General features: G+C 44.8%; 1 protein-coding gene across 1 annotated transcript in view; it reads right to left on the bottom strand.

The window, feature by feature from the left end:
* LOC143208601 (RNA binding protein fox-1 homolog 2) overlaps nucleotides 1-17034 on the bottom strand; it is a 214967-nt gene that overhangs the window by 109842 nt on the left and 88091 nt on the right. The window contains exons 2-3 of the mRNA XM_076423128.1: nucleotides 13668-13955; nucleotides 626-889 (exon numbers count right to left, since the gene is read on the bottom strand). Of these exons, the coding sequence (XP_076279243.1) occupies nucleotides 626-889; nucleotides 13668-13955 (552 nt within the window). The remainder of the gene's footprint in view (nucleotides 1-625; nucleotides 890-13667; nucleotides 13956-17034) is intronic.

Genomic DNA, 17034 nt, shown 5'->3' with positions numbered 1-17034 from the left:
CTTTGATAAACGACACGTCCGTATCCGGGGGCGACAGAGGGCAAAAGAAATTTCAAAGAGCTTGACACTGATAGAGCATAGAAAGCTCGAAAGACTATGCTTAACCCGCATTTGTCCCATGTGTCGATGCGACAAATCTTGTTTCGCGTGAGGCAATATTTCCAATCTTAAACACAAACCAACACTAAACCTACCACCACCGGTCAAACGACCGGTTCCGGATTTTTTATTTCACAATTATTGAAATTATAAAGACGCTTTCGTGGTAAATGATTAACTAAATTTAATCTTGTTACTTTTATAAGGCAACAGGTATCGGCTACGGTTAACGTATTACCGACAGATGATTATTGTATAATTTTGAAAAATCTGTGGCTAAACACTTTCTAATGGAACCTACAATAGCAACAGCAATTTTCATTGTGAACTAACAAGTCACCCTCAATAACGTCATCTAATAGTTTCATTCAAGATTGTAATGTAAAAGAAAATTTGTATACTTTCTTTTGGTACAGCACAAGTATTGAAAATCCTATTAACAGGCTTTCGGTTGGTTTAATGGTAAAATGGAAAAATAATGGCTGGTTGAAAATGGTGGTTGAGATTGATTTCGAGATGAACTTACCCCAAACATTGCCCTGAGATCAGGGTCTCGGAAACGGAAAGGTATATTGCTGACGTGAAGGCGTTTCGGTTGTCCTTTCAGGTCTGTGCCTTGTGTCGCGGTCGCAGGTGTCGTCGCACCTGAGGTGACAGGTACCATGGTGCTGCCCTCGACAGCACCTTCGGGGCTGGTCTCGTTGCCAGCGGGCGTCGGTGCTGGTTGTTGGCCACCGCCGCCTGCAGCTGCAGCTGCTGCAGCCGCAACTGCAGCCTGAAACACCTCCGACTGTCGTCGGAAAGCAAACAACACCCATTAGCATCAATTACGAAAACAGTCTTAGAACAGAGTTGAGATTGGTCTTATCGTCGAACAATAAATATATCTATTGTAACGAACGATTTTTGTCGCCATTGAAATTGCTCCGTACACTTTAGCCTTTCCAGAGACACCAGGAATTGTGGGAGGAAAGACCTTCAGGCGTCCATGACATTTCCCCTTGACGCCACAATTTATTTTATCAACCGGTTTGAACTTTTCTCGGTGACTTCCCTCTACACGCTGCGTTTTCTTATTTATTCGAAGTACTGTTCACACTGGGAACTTCGATGAGAACTGTGAATTGCTTCGAGGAAAAAGTTTCTATTTCTTTTCAGCTTCTGCAAGCTCGTTTGCTGATTGCATCACTCTCGCGCAGATGCAATCGTTACCATTAAAGCGCTGCTTTTCTTATCATTTTGCTTAAACGGTTCCTTCTCCGACCCTACTGTTAACAAATTTGTAGCGATTACACGAGTATTTGCTTGGCGAATAGCGTCCGATAATTCAGCGTCCTAAAGATTATCATAAATATATGGTTTGCAAAAATGTGATGCTTGATAAGAGTTCTTTTTAGAACCAGACTCTTTCGTCTGAAATCTAAATCTTAATGTACAAGCATAAAATATCTCTCTTCATTACATTACCATGTGTTCAAAAACTTACAGTCCGTTTTCTCAGAACTGCAATGCGATTCCGGGCGTTTAAATTCTATGTTTATTATTGTTTATTTCTATGTTTACAACTATTTATGTTTTAAATTTAAAAAATGTGTAACGCAGAAGTTCAGATATTATTTTATAAATAATAAATTCCTTCTGTTCGAAACCTTCAGATGGATTTTTCAACCTCTTGTTACCGATTACTTTATTATTCTATATTTTTAATTTAATTACATCGTAATTCATAATTAATGTAATTTTCATAATTGTACTCCAATTGAAATTACGAATTACATTGTAATTCAATTGCAATGTATTTTATAATTGTACTCCAACTGCAATTACGAATTATGTACATTGAAATTTAATTGAACGAAGATCTGAATTATAAATTACAATATGACTGAATTACAATGTAATTCAATCGCTTTGTAATTATAATTCCAGGCGTAATTCAGGTGTAATTCTGCACAACTCTGGTTCACAACACCATGAAACAATGAAAGTCTTTCAAACTGTCGTAGATCATCACTGCACTAACGTAACTATTTCAATTATTGTACAATAAGTAAAAGGGATTTGGACTCCGACAAGGATCAGGAGTGGCCAGATTAGAGACGGCGCGCGGCGTAGCGTAATTGCCGAAATTCAACGCGTTTCGTTGTTATTACAGCCGCGTAGGACTTGTAAGTAGTGCAGTCCGTAAATGGTCAGCCGAGGCGGCCGAGCTTATCTTGGTCGCGCTACTAACGAGGCTAAGTGAACAGAGGCCGCGTATAGTCAGCCGCAGCTGTTGCTGCCTGCGTAGAATTTCTGGCCAGGCCACTGTCGTGGGAACTTTATCACGGCCTGGCAGTGTAGTATGGTAGCGAGGGGGCCCGACCCGGCCCGTGTATACGGAACTAAAGCAATTTCAGCCACGCTCTGCTATTAATAAACACTTAGTCGAATAAGATATTCGAACTTCCCTACACGGCGAACAATTCGCGGCTGACGGCGAACAGACTGCGATTAATTTTCCTGCGGGACTGGAGGACTTCGCGGCTCTTCATTTCCATCCACAGGGAACCGTGCGTCCCCTCCCCCATTAATACAGAATTCATTTTTTTCTTATATTCTTATACGTATTCTCGTATTGTTCTTGTATTCTCCTTAAGTCACCTACCAACAAATTGATTTACTGTTTAAGGAAATAGCTACTGTTCGGTTTCGCGCCATCGATCATTCATCACGTCTTTATATTTGCGTTATTTCTAGAATTCGAACGCTAGACATCTGCCACTCCGCGCGGCAATCGTTTTATATTTTTACCACCCGCACCGTAGTCCGTAAATTACCGTCGGAAAAGGTCACGAAATTTCGAGAGTTTTAGCGACTTTACGATTATAACCGTCACGTCTGGCCCTCACGCCATTGTTATCCTCAAGGTCCGTGAGGGCCCGAGGCACGTATTCGCATCCCCTTGAGCCATATAGTTCGGACCAAAACGTTGTTTTATTAGTTATTTTCGAAATTTAAGGGGTACCGGGGTTCGAGTCGATGGTCGTCCGTCCGCTCGGGACAAGGAACTATAAAACTATACCAATATTTGCGGGCCACTTGGGCATTTTTGTCGCGCTGCGCCGGGGTCCCCTTATTTCATGTTTTTCAAAATCAAAATCTGGAGGACTATCGTAGTCTCGTCCCACTAACTATACGTGATCACATCCGAACACTTCATTCAATCGTCCGTTTCAAATTTGTAACACTGCTACAGTCCACTACTTCCTTAAAACAGTTGCCCAAGGTTAACTCTGCCGGCAATAGATTTGTACTGTATTAATAAATGTGAACTAGTAAACCAAAGTATACAAATCCTTTTCCGATTCACGAGAAAACAGCTACGTTATTCAAATGCCATTTGATATATTAATCCTTAATCCGAAAATTAAACGTTTCTTCCGACCTAGAATAAAATTTTATTTTATATGATTTTTTCATTTTATGGATATGAAATTGATATAATACCTCATACATGTATAGTAACTGATTAGTAGACTGCGGATCTTTATGCAATTATGAAGAGATTGGTTGGGTGAAATATAAAACAGTGAAAGATTTAAAAAATTCAAGAATGTTCTGATGTTGCTTTTATTGTAACGAAGTCGTTAAGGGATGAAATGACTTTTTATGTGATTCCTGCTTCCCACGATCAATGCGAAACATTTTTATTTTGCATAAAAGTCCGCAGTCTACTGATTAGATACAAACATATTTAATACTGTAAACAATATCGTGATAAATGGTACAGCAATTTTCAGAGTGCAAAGGGTTAAATTTGATTGGTACCATACTCCTACCGAAAATAGAAATTTTTCTGTGCGGACTAAAAGTGGTTTGCATCGTTGGCAACAAGTAAAAGCGAAAGGGAGGTTTAATCATCCGTTTTATAAGCATAAAATCGGATTAATGAGATTTATGTTGTCCTGTTGCAAAGACAATCCAGTGAAAAGGGTCGAGTTACAATCCCGCTGGTGTAATATGCAACCCTTAACAAACTGATTCAGCGTAATTGATAAATGTTTGCTATTGACATAAAGGTTAATACCGAGACTTTTAACGATCCGTTCATCGACACGGTCGGTTACGTTGCAAACAGGGTCGTTAAGGGTTAATTGGCTGTCCTCCACGACCCGAGAACAGAACTTTTAATCAGCCAGGAAGCAGATCCGTCGTGCTCAGAAATGTTTCAGCGTGTTTGAACAGTTCGAGGAGGGTAGTCGCAGCGTCGAGGGTTAAGAGGGTACACGTGGGGTGAAAAATTTCAATGACGCCGTCGTTTCCAGTGGAAAATTGTTAAAGATGAGGACACACGCGAGTGCACGGGTCGTCATTCTTCCGGTCTCTCCACATCCCCCACCATCAAACTCCTTTGTCTTGCCGGCTCGTGGAAAAAGTTTTAATCCGGCCGCGAGACAAGGTTCCCGTGGCGAAACGCGTATATCGACAGGCTCGTTCGACCCTCGATCCCTTCCGGACGTCGATGGTTGATGAATAATTCGTGAGCTACGTTACCCAGGAGCTCTAGGCTCCCTCGGCCGACGTCGCTGCATCTAAATTTCATCTCGTCTGCCGCACTGATGGATCGAGAAATGAATTCCGCCTCGAATCAGAGGCGCGAGCGAGCTCCTCGAACTCGCGGACCGTGCAGCTTCGAACTTCCGGAACAATTTGCTAGCGGGGTCGGAAAGTTCAATTCACGAACGTCGCTGCCGCAGTTTCGCCTTTTGTGGACCGAACTGTTCTCGCATTTCGCGTTTCGTTGCTTAATTAGATTATATTTTAACGCGCCTTCGAAAGCACGGAGCTTGATATATCTCAATAAATCATACCATTCGATTTATCACAGGAACATAGGAAGGGACTGTTTCCAGGCGATCGCATTCGATTAGATTTTAATTATTCCACTCCGAAGCATCCAAGCTTCACGAATAAAAATTCGCGCGACAATAAAGGGATTTCGCGCGGATCCATGCGTCTCGACAGCGGAATTTTGGCAACGCGTGTCCCTCTCGAAAACGAGGCCGATCCACGGCCGCGTTTAATCGAACGAAATTGCCGAGGATCCTGTCCCCTATTTTTGTCGAAACAATTCCACGATCGTCGGTACGCTCGTAACCAATTAGAGGGGAAATCATTTCGACACGGTGAACGCTCGACGTCGAGGAATTCGCGAAATCCGCTCGGAACTCGCCGCGCCAAGATAAACAATCGCCGATCCCAATCAGCAGACAGCGTGGAATTGTAATCGACATAATATTCGAAGCACCCGAGGCGTTCACGCCACCGGAAAGTTCAAGGGATCGAGGCCGACAGCGATCTTCGAAGCGCTTCTACCCGGAACCTTATCACTTCCGTTTACATTTACGCTCGTCTGAGCCGCGCCATAAACGCCGGTTTATGCCCCGGATCGACCGAATGGACAGGTCGCATCGTGTTTTTACGCCGGACCCAACGGACACTAAAAATAACCGGTACCAGTTTATTTCATCAAAATGACAACGCTGAATTTGTCTGGATTTTTGAACCTGGAGGAATGTGCCTTTATAAAGAATTTTATTTACTTTGAAATTACACTAACATTTATACGTTCTTCCGAAATCTGTTCTCTTCTTTCTGTTGTATTGTAAGATTTTTCATTGAAATTGTAAATGAGCCTCAATCTACTGATTGAAAGTGTTCGGTAAAAATAGACGAGGCACGATATTTTATGCAGTTGCATAATCGTCCCCGATTGGGGACGAAAGTATACGAATGTTATGAATATGTATTACAGTATTATAATCGCCATTCAATTATTCAGGTTTCAGCGAATTAATTAACTGAACAGCTGCTGCATTGGATACAATAGATAGATTAACGTGTCTACAGAAAGTAACTTGAAAAATATGATTTGGACAATTGATGAGTAAAACAGCTTTCTAGCTTTTCTTACGATTTGGCAAGAAATCTCGACAAATACGAGGATCAGTAAACCCTTGGGCCAGTAACGAGCTTCCCGTTTGTCCCTGGGCTAATATTTTCGACAGACATCATACGTTCGGACGTTTTAAAACACAATTTCCCGGAACATTTCTATGACGTGTACCGTGGGATGCATCGATCAAATTTTCCCTCGGACCTAACGAGACGGGGTTGATTTCCTTCTTCTCGCGGCCCTTCTACCATTCCCTCGGATCGCAGGAGCGTTCCTCTGCTTCCGAGGGATTGAGGGGGCGGTAACAAATGACCGAGAGTTTAAGGGAACTATAAATCCTTGCCAGGTGGAGGAGAGCTTGCTATTATTCATGCCGGTCCCGTGCTTTTTCCGCGGAAGAAACGGGACGTTCCCGCGGACTCTATGTTCCCGTTGGAACTTCGTATTTCAATCCGTCCTATTTAACGTAAATCAGCGGCTGCGTCCCAGAATTAGTTTTCTTCGTCGACGGTGCCCGCAGGGAGCAAGAACACTGGAAAGCCAGCACGAAGGACTCGAGCAAGAATGTCTTTTCTATAGGGAACGTTCTTTTAACGGGGAGGATCCATTCATGGCGGATCGATGCGCGTGGCCAACGGAGAATCAATTAATTTCCTTAAGGACCAGGCAATCTCGTTCGCTAAAAAATACCGCTCCCCCTTTCCCTGAGGCAAATTGCTCGCGGACCAGGCAAAACTTTCCCGATATCGATCCGCGACCCTAATTTGACGACGGGGGACACTAATGGAACTCACCCCTCCCGGTGGCGATCGACTCTGAACCGATTATTCGATATCCACTATGGTGATCGAATCTTTCATAGAAAAGATGTACCCTTGTAAATATGCTGGGAATTTCAAAATTAACCTCTTATAATATAAACGTCGAGACTCGGGTATACAGTGGTCGAAATTTCCATAGTTCCACTAAAAATTTTCCTGTTTTTCATCGTTATCGACTGAGCTGTTCATTGTTACTGTGCGTGATTGTTTCTTCGGTTGCAATAAATTTCTTGATTAGTATTTCGATTGTTGCGTATAACTTCCGCTAAAAATGTTCCTGTTTTTGATCGTAATCGACTGAGCTTTTCATTGTTACTGACTGAACGTGATTGTTTCTTCGGTTGCAATAAATTTCTTGATTGGTATTTCGATTGTTCGTATAGCTTCGATTATTACAGTTATATTTGATATTTTATTGAAAATTCCAGCGAAATTACCATAGTTCCAGCTGATATATTCCTTTATCTTTTACAGTGTGAGTGCTGTGTATAAAACTGTGTATAACAATATTCTTACTTGATTTACTTTTATTTTTATAAAATAGGATACATTTTTAGGTTGTATCGATTTTTATATCGATTTTTCTTAACATGCCACGGGGTAAATTATGAAATGTGGAGGAGCAGATCAAAATAAAGGCTCATAAAGATGCAGGACTTTGCAGTTATTTTGAAAAATGGTAGGATTATACAATATTAACATACAATTATTAACTAAAACATGTTGATTTTGTAAAATAAATAAAGTATTATATTGAGTGGAACTATAGAAATTTTGCACAACGCTTCATCAAGAATACATACTTTTTAACTTTATCACTTGATTGAGAAGACATTCTACTTTGAAACCATTCAGACGTCTTTGTCATCATCTTAATATAACATAAATACTTAGAGCCTATTGTATTATTTTATAAATGAACCGAAATTTCCAACAAATAAGTATGGAACTATGGAAATTTCGACCACTGTAAATATTAAACATTTCTAATAATACAAATCTTCACCATTCTCGCTCTATGAACACCAAGGACAATGCCAATACCAAGGACATTCAAAAAATCTGCATTACGAGTATCACATTAAATTCTACATCGCAGAGAAATTCTATAAAAATCCAGGTCTTTAAGTGCTCCCTTTGCAAACCCTTCAACCGAACTCGTTTTTCACTAACTTCTCAAATTAAAAAGTCCCGCCAAACTGGGAAACGTTCGAAACGAAAGGGATGACGAACGAAGCGTGCCAGTTGAACCGGAAATGGATGCTGAAGACTCTATTGGCTAACGAGCCGCGGCAGCAAAGAACCGCGTTCGCGAATTAAAATTTTCGAGACCGAAACTTTGGAGTCGCCGCGAACACGTGGTCCAACGCACCTCTCCTCTCTCTCTCTCCCTCTCCTCGATGAGGCCGGATTGTCCGAGGCCTCTTTCCATCGTCAAAGAGCGACGCGACGACCGCCAGACTCAACCCTCTCGACGCGCCTCATAGAAAAGCGAGCGCAACATTGAAAAGGGAACTTTTAATTTGCAACTCCGGACCCGCTGTAATTCAATTCGCATCGCTGCTAGAGAACCCTCGGATCCGACTTTCGATCCTCGTTCGAAGCCATTGTGGAACGGAATCCAACATTGCCGAAGAATATCCTCCGAGCGCTTTTGTTCGAGGATCTTCGAGCAGTTTAAAGAGCGATTCGAGATCTCTGGCGAGACCTTCGCCGATGAATGCGTCGGGATCACGGTCCAAAGTGGATTGCCGTCATCGGTCACCGATTGTGGGTCTTCCGAGAGCGTTTCTCACCTCCTCGAGGACTGGTTTTGAGAATTGAACGCGTATAAATAAAAAACAGACCAATACTGCACGCACGAGACCGCACCAGCCAAGTGAAAACTTCTTGGCGTGCACAATTCTTTCTGCACATTTAAACTACTTTCCGACAAATTAGATATATATTTAATTTGAATCAGATTTAAAATGCAATAAATAGACTACGGATCTTTATGCATTTATAGAAAAATTGAGTAGATGAAATTTAAAATTGTTGACAAATGTTTAAAATTGAAGATGTCAATATTATGATTTCTCTTCTATCCAAATCATTACGCGAATAAATAACATTTTATTTAGTTTCTATCCCATGCAATCGATGTAGACAATTTTTATTTTGCATGAAGATCCGCAGTCTATCGATAAAACTTTTTTGTACATATTTTTGGCTTTTGGTTGGCACAGCTACACTGAACATGACTCGTTGCACTTCTAACATTCATGAAAAAGTTTGTGTACAAACAGAAATAAAGGCGACAACCGTAACATTGGTCCTTACTTTTACGACAGTCCCTTATAATTATAATTGTTGAGTCTAGTTTCCCATGAAATCAGCTAGAGCGCGAGCACTAAAAACCAGTGCATAATACAGTGACTACGTTACTGCGAATCTTTATGAATTTAACCCAACGAATGTTAGGTGAAATATAAAACAGTAAAAGATTAAAAAAATTCAAGAATGTTGTATTGTTGCTTTGAACCCGTTGCTGAACGATTGATTTTACGGTTTCAATGATTAGAACTTTCTTCGTAGTTCGAAATTTCCTAAAAAAGGAGTAAAATTGATATTTATTGTATGCCTACATGTTCTTCAATAACTGCACATTAACAAAACCAAAATAGAATTTCATCACGGTTTAAAGGAGATTAATAGCATACATATTTATTAGACTGTGTTCAAAATCTTCGACACGAGTCTGACACGATATCGTAGGGCAAGGGGTTAATATTATATAACGATGTCGTTAAGATACGAGACCAACTTATTGATATATGACGTCGTTTATCTGTTCCTAGAACTATTGTATACATATACATTCGGGAAACCATATCTTCGGGTGTCGATATGTGACGTCATGATACAGAAATGAATACTGTTCCGAAAACCATTGTTTTAAACATTCCAGGGACCATCTCTGTCGGTCCTATTACAATAATCTCTGCGATATCTTAGGTTCACAAACAGAGATAGAGCGGCGGCCCTTTGAATCCGCATGACGACAATGACTCGCGTTTCGGTATAAAATGTACCGGCAAGCTCCGGACCATCTTTAGTCGAAACCTCACTTCTGAAGAGAGAGCATCTACATAAATATCGTTTAAAAGATATCTGCCTGTTTTCTTTATTATAAAATTACCTTGCTTCCCAAATAACCAACACAACTTTTATGTTATTCCTGCTTCCCACAATCAATGCAGAACATTTTTATTTTGCATAAAGATCCGCAGTCTAGTGATTGCGAAACAGCAAATTCGAGATCGGTAAAATTCAGATGAATATAATCTGTCAAGCAGTTGCGGCGCGATAGGAAACGCCATAACTCGAGAAGTCTGCTCGTAAAAACGTATGTCGGAATTGACCGAGCCGCCGCGCCGTCGTTCCTGGATTAAGGAGATCGTTAACGTTTTAACGTCCCCTAATGAAAATTTTTGCCTCGAAATTACTTTGACCTGGGAACGTTTGCCTGGGCGACGTCGTCGTCTGTTCAAATAACAATTTCAAGAAGAGGTTCGTGTGGACCCGCGTTAATTTGCGTGCGCTAAGTGGGCTGAACGGAGAACGGTCTGCAGCTTCACGAGCCGCTGACTAACCGGCACCGGTTAATTAACCAGACGAGCCATGGACAAAGCAACCGCTCGGTCCGGAACCGCGACATTGTTCGGAACTCTTCACGCTCGGCTCAGCCGTGCAGCCCGAAATCCATAGCCCCTAGGACGGGGTTAATTAGATACGATCGCTTCGCAGACTGTCCTCGGAATTCGCGGAACCGAGCACTGTCCGCGACGCGAATCACTATCATTCCGGCCAATGTGACCGATTCGACGGTTTAAGGGAGAGTTCTGAGGGCTCTTCGAACTGGAAGGGTTCCATTTTACTACTGAAGTATCACAGGATATTGACACATTCAATATTGGAAAGGAAAGCTACTCGAGCCGAAATGTACTAATTAATTCTCTGTTCGTAAGCTTTGGTATCAAAATAAATTTCGCAATTTTTAGAATTCTAGAAATCCGAAAAATGCTACATTCGCAACATTACAATAAATGATCTTCGCTGTCAATATCGATCAGCTGTGGCTTACAAAAATACAAGTCTCGAGCGGGTTTTTTCTTCTTTGCTGGAAACATGTAGAAAACGAACTTGAACTTCCGATCAGAATGAGCGGTTCCAGGAGAAATGAACGAAGCGCAGTGGACCTAGAAACGCGGCGCGAACTTCTTACGGAATCCGTCCGACCGCTAAATAGAATCAACGAACGGAATTACCTTAATTAGCTCGGCTAATTAGGCCGGTTCGCGAGTAATCGTGGTAATTGCCACGGGGACGAGTTATCGCGGCCGTTGTATCAGCTTGTCGAATAAATCCGGATTGTTTTCCCCGACACGGCCACGGCACGTCGCGGTTGTTCGAGCATAGCCGGAAAAACACGGCGCGCGGATTGTTTTCAGTGGCGCATGGCGGGGCGCGGTGCTCGCTCGCTCGGAGGAAACTGCACGGAAGGAATGCACGGAGTGCATCGGGCCGACACGGGTACCTGCAGTTTCGCAGCTTTGTGACGCGTCGGCGAATAAACTGATCCTTTGAGATCCCGCACCGACAAATTTCATCAATTCCGGCGTGCTCTATTTTCCGTATTGCCCTCGTTGAACGCTTTAGTAACTAACGATTATGAACTGAGCGGTCTAGACTGTTGCAGAGACTTACGCGCTTTGAGTTGTTTTCTACGGGAGATTGCAAATATGTGAGAATTGAATCAGCTTGATCCCTTCACTGGGCAAAATTATTCTTTTTACTGAAATCGGGATGTTGGAATCGTGTCGTTGAAAAATGATAAACGATTTTTTTAAAGATCTCCGAATGGCTAGGTCCGCGAGTGTTTAGATGTCGGAGATCCTGGATTTCCGAATGCTTGGGTCCCCGAGTGACTAAACTGCATATATTCAACGAGAGAACCGTACCGTTGCGCGCAGCTTGGAAGATGGTGGGGGCGCAGCGATCCTCTCATCTCTCACTCCACTATCCACTCCCCACTTCCTTGAACCAATTAGGACGAAGATGCGCAGCGAGGAACGAAAACTGGTCTTCACGCGGTACGGTTCTCTCGTTGAATAGAGTATAGGTCCCCGAGTCCCCGAGTGCCTAGATTTCCGAATGCTTGGATCCCCGAATGGCTAGGTTTCCGAATGCTTGGATCCCCGGATGGCTAGATTTCCGAATGCTTGGATCCCTGAATGGCTAGATTTCCGAGTGCCTAGGTCCCCGAGTGACTAGATTTCCGAATGCTTGGATCCCCGGATGGCTAGATTTCCGAATACTTGGATCTCCGAATGGTTAGATTTACGAATGCTTGGATCCCCGAGTACCTAGGTTCCCGAGTGCCTAGGTCCCCGAATGGCTAGATTTCCGAGTGCCTAGGTCCCCGAGTGCCTAGATTTCCGAATGCTTGGATCCCCGAATGGCTAGATTTCCGAATGCTTGGGTCCCCGAGTGCCTAGAGTTCCGAATGCTTGGATCTCCGAATGCCTAGATTTCCGAATGCTTTGATCCCCGAGTGCCTAGAGTTCCGAATGCTTGGATCCCCGAATGCTTGGATCTCCGAAAGGCTAGATTTCCGAATGCTTGGATCCCCGAATGGCTAGATTTCCGAATGCTTGGGTCCCCGAGTGCCTAGAGTTCCGAATGCTTGGATCCCCGAATGCTTGGATCTCCGAATGGCTAGATTTCCGAATGATTGGATCCCCGAATGGCTAGATTTCCGAATGCTTGGATCCCCGAATGGCTAGATTTCCGAATACTTGGGTCCTCGAGTTCCCCAAGTTCAATCATTCAAAGTTCGAATTTAATCATCGCGGAGGTCAAGGACGAATGGAGCTCTCGGTTACGGAGGCAATCGATCAGAAAGTGTATCGGAACGATCGGTACCCAGAATCCCAAGCGGTCTCGTCAGGGTTGGAAACACTTTCCTCGGGGTCGACTTTCTCGTAATCGCGTTGGACCTCTCTCCGGTTTCTGTTTTTCGATGTGTACGTGGCTGGAATGATCGAGGCGACGCGAGATCGTACGTGACCCGGCCTCCCTCGATCCATCGCGTCGACGGCAACACAAACCGTCGGGCGTGTTTCTATCGGGCTTCCGTTCGATGTTCCCAGCTGCGAAAACCCGATTCGGTACGAACCACGATTTCGACACGAACGAACAAAGTCGAGGCGACGGGACACGCGGGAACAAAGAATCCGGCCGCGACACTGTGACACGATGCCACTGCGGTTTCGGTGCAGCGATTCGAGTGGGCAATCAACGCGGCGTGACCTCGGTTTTACGGGGTCGTGTTCCGACGGTGCATCCGCCGGAAGAGCATACACTCGCCCCGGACCCCTCTCTCTGTCAAGTGCACCGGGAATGTCAACGAGCAGCTCTCGTATCGGTCCCGGTCGCGTCCGTTAGGCGAACTTCCTTGGAACGGTGACGGGGATACCGTACATTGAAAATTTACAGTTAACACTTTACTCCGTGTGTGCTTTGATAAGGAGTTTGAACACGATTGCCTCTGATCTTGAAGAGTCTACCCTAATAGCATTTATTTATCTTGTCCGATCATAGCGATAGAGTGATTGTTGGAGGGACATGTGTAACATTGAAAACATATCTGCATCTTTTCAAGGCAACAGAGTACGAAGGTTTCGATTCTATAATATTGTACTTTTAAGACCAATCTCGACGAACAGATGTACTTTAATGAAGGATGTAAATGAAGAGATACTTACGATAGCCTGTTGATCGACGCCATTTGGAGGTGGGGGCGGGCTGAAACTGGCCGCGGTTGGTGCACCGGGGGCTGTCGGGTGTGGAGCACCAGCTGGTGGTGGTACTTGAGGCCCACTGGGTGGTGGCTGCTGGGGCGCACCACCGTTGTCTTCTTTGACAGGCACTGGTGGAGGTGGTTTTACTTCACCGGCTGCACCAGCCGCCCCGACGACACCCGCTACGCCGTTTACCGGCGGGGGGAAGACACCCCCACCGTAGGGCGCAGCCATGCCTGTCTGCACCATGTGCTGCAAAAGAGAAACGGTTCTTTTTAGTCTTCGGAGTTCGACCTTACATATACCATAGAGATTGCAGTGTCTCGATACCGGAGCACTTTATTATCGGGCTGTCTATCATTATTAGACTGCGGATTTTATGCATTTATAACAAAAATGAGTATCAATTTATTACATTTGCCCTGTTATAATTATTAAATGGAGAAATGAAGTTTATAAGTGGCTTCTGTTTCTTCTTGCAACAAACGCAGAAAATTTTGATGTCGCCTAAAGATCCCCAGTCTAAAACATTGAAATATCTAGACCCTCGTTTGTCTAATCGTTTAACCATCCAAACACGATGCAATTCGACTGCAGAAAGACACCATAGCTAAAAGCTCGAGTGTCCGATAAACCAGCCAATCCAAGCACTTAAACAGCTAACTGCCACTAAGCGAGCAGCACGCCAGCGAAAGAATCTCAAGTACGTCCGAATCGATCTCGCCTAAGTGAAAGTCGGAAATAAATATTTCGTTTCCCGAACAAACAACGTCGGCCGCGATTTTTGCATTTCAGATGTGACGCGCGAACACACCCGATGATTTGTGCCCGCATGCATTCCGCGGGGCGCGCAACTAAATACGCTCGATATAGACCTGCATCGGGAGCGGACAAGCCGCAAATCATTTCGCGTGTTGCACGCGGACCGATTAGCGACATGCTAGAAAACCGTCGCGCCCCCTTCTGCTCGCCACTCGGCCGGGAATCCGAAGAAAAACCATCCGAGGTAAACCATCGCATCGGCGAGGTTGTTCTGCGTTTCTTTCGCCTCGGTGAATGGATTCTTTGTTCCCGAGCTTGATCCACGATCGTGGAAACGCATTCTTGATTCCCGAGATCGAAACGTTGATTACGATCCACCTACCACTCTCCGAAATGCACTGCTGTTGCCGAACCGAGCGAAGCTTGAAACGATACGCCGGTAATCAGTTGAAAGCTCCATTCGCGGATTATTAATACCGCTCGATGCGGCTGCGAGGCATCATGGACACTCTGATCCGTGAAACGTGATACCCGAATGGGGGATTTTTATCTTGCAAAGTTTTAATTTATTACTTTCGAGTCCTCGATGCCTACATACATCTCCAAGGCAGGGTTGCCATATGCGAGTCTCGCCAGGCCCCTTACCATTCCGCCCCTCGCTCAACTGCGCAGCGAAGCCCGCCTTTGCTTCCCCCAATATTCCCACTAACGCTGACGCGTACCACTCGGAGCAAGCTAAGTTAGCTTTAGTGGGAAGAGTGGGGGAAGCAAAGCCGGGTTTCGCTGCGCAGCTGGGCGAGGGGCGGAAGGGTAAGGGGCCTGGCGAGACTAGAATATGGTAACCCTGCTCCAAGGCTTTCTCCGAGTGCCTAGATTCTCAAGATCCAGTATGTCTGAATGCTTGGGACTCCGAATGCCTAGGTCCCCGAGTGCGTAGATTCCCAAGACCCTGGATTTCCGAATGCTTGGGTACCTGAGTGCCTACGTCCCCGAGTGCCTGGATTCTCAAGATCTAGTATTTCTGAATGCTTGGATCCCCGAGTGTCTAGATTCCCAAGACCCAGTATTTCTGAGTGCTTGGGACTCCGAGTGCCTAGGTCCTCGAGTGTCTACACTCCCAGGACCCAGCATTTCTGATTGCTTGGCTCCCCGACCGCCTAGGCTCGAAAATTCCTAAATTCCTAAAGCAGCATCAGTCTCGGCCAAGCAACCGCATCAAGGATCGTCGCGAACGCATACCAAGAACATCGTAGACCCTCGGGTCCAGAAATGGAACCGATTTTTCAGCGACCTATCGCTGGGCACAGCTCCCGCGAGACAGCTTACAGATGGTTCGTCCAGTACCGAAGCTGTCTTTCGTGATTGTTCCGAAATACCGTGGAGAGAGAATGCCGGATGCCTCGAAGCAGCAAGACGGGAAGTTTCGCGGTCGACCATTTGTTACGCTTGCCATGTCATTTTTCTGAAAACTCGATTCCCGTTCGGCGTGCCGCTCCGCTGCTCGTTTCTTATTTACGGGCCGATACTGCAAAATCGTTTCTGTTTAAACTTTCACGGCACGGACACGGACTCCTAAGACTGGACATCCGACTCGGGAATCGCTTTCGGACGTACGCGATATTAAACGTTCGATTCGAATTGGAATCCTCAAGGAGCGGATCGAAATACACTTTCGAGTTCGGATCCGACTGATTGGACCGAAAGGATTCCGGGATAGGAGCTCGTTGAAACGAGCCACGCTGCCCTAAGTTCTCGTTAACCTCTGCTAAACGAAACGAGCTCCTGTAATCCGCGCGAAGCCCGACAACGTTACGAGGTTAGGTTCGTTTCTCTTTTGGCTGAGCAAACTATTCAATGAACACTGCGCGGCTGTGGAGAAATAGTATTATGCGTTTTCTGATCCTGAAGTGTGCAATTTTCAGCGTTTGTGTAGTGAAACTTCTTCCTCCCGAACCAGCTGGAGCAGTTAAATTTCGATTCTCACACTCTTGACTTTTATACATCCAGAAATAGTTGAAGACACTTTCGTCCAAGAGTGACTGTGATATTTGATCAATTGATTGGACCAAGAGGGTAATGTCTCTTGCTTCGTTGTCGGGACTCGATTGTCGAAACACCTTCATGTGCCTACACAACAAATTCAGACGCTCAATAGACACTGAGTAGAACCGACTGGAAACATCCAGACACTCGGTTCTCAAACAATTTAGCCACCCTCCGCACAATCCTCTCAATCACCGAGCTTCCTCAGCTTCTCGGCCGTTCCCGGTTGCAAAACCCGTAGCAAGCATTCGTCGAAATCGGTTCAACACCCAATCAAGTCCTCGTCCGGGCGAGAAATAGGGGCCGAGTCCCGACCAGGGCACATAATCAGCGGGCGCATTCTCCGCGAGCACAAAGGTCCGCGAACAGAAGAGCCTGGGCGCGCGTTTCGACGCAGAAAAATAGAAAGAAAAGGAAAATAAAGCGGGTCCCCGTTTTCCCACGATCGGGAGACGAGGCCGAAAGCGACACGTCGTCCTGGCGAGTTTTCCATCGTGAAGAGCCCCGGAGGATCGACGACGACGAC

This window comes from Lasioglossum baleicum, chromosome 1 (assembly GCF_051020765.1).
Source record: "Lasioglossum baleicum chromosome 1, iyLasBale1, whole genome shotgun sequence".
Classification (NCBI taxonomy): domain Eukaryota; kingdom Metazoa; phylum Arthropoda; class Insecta; order Hymenoptera; family Halictidae; genus Lasioglossum; species Lasioglossum baleicum.
The sequence above is the reverse complement of the archived record's forward strand: the minus strand, read 5'-3'. Positions and strand labels throughout refer to the sequence as shown.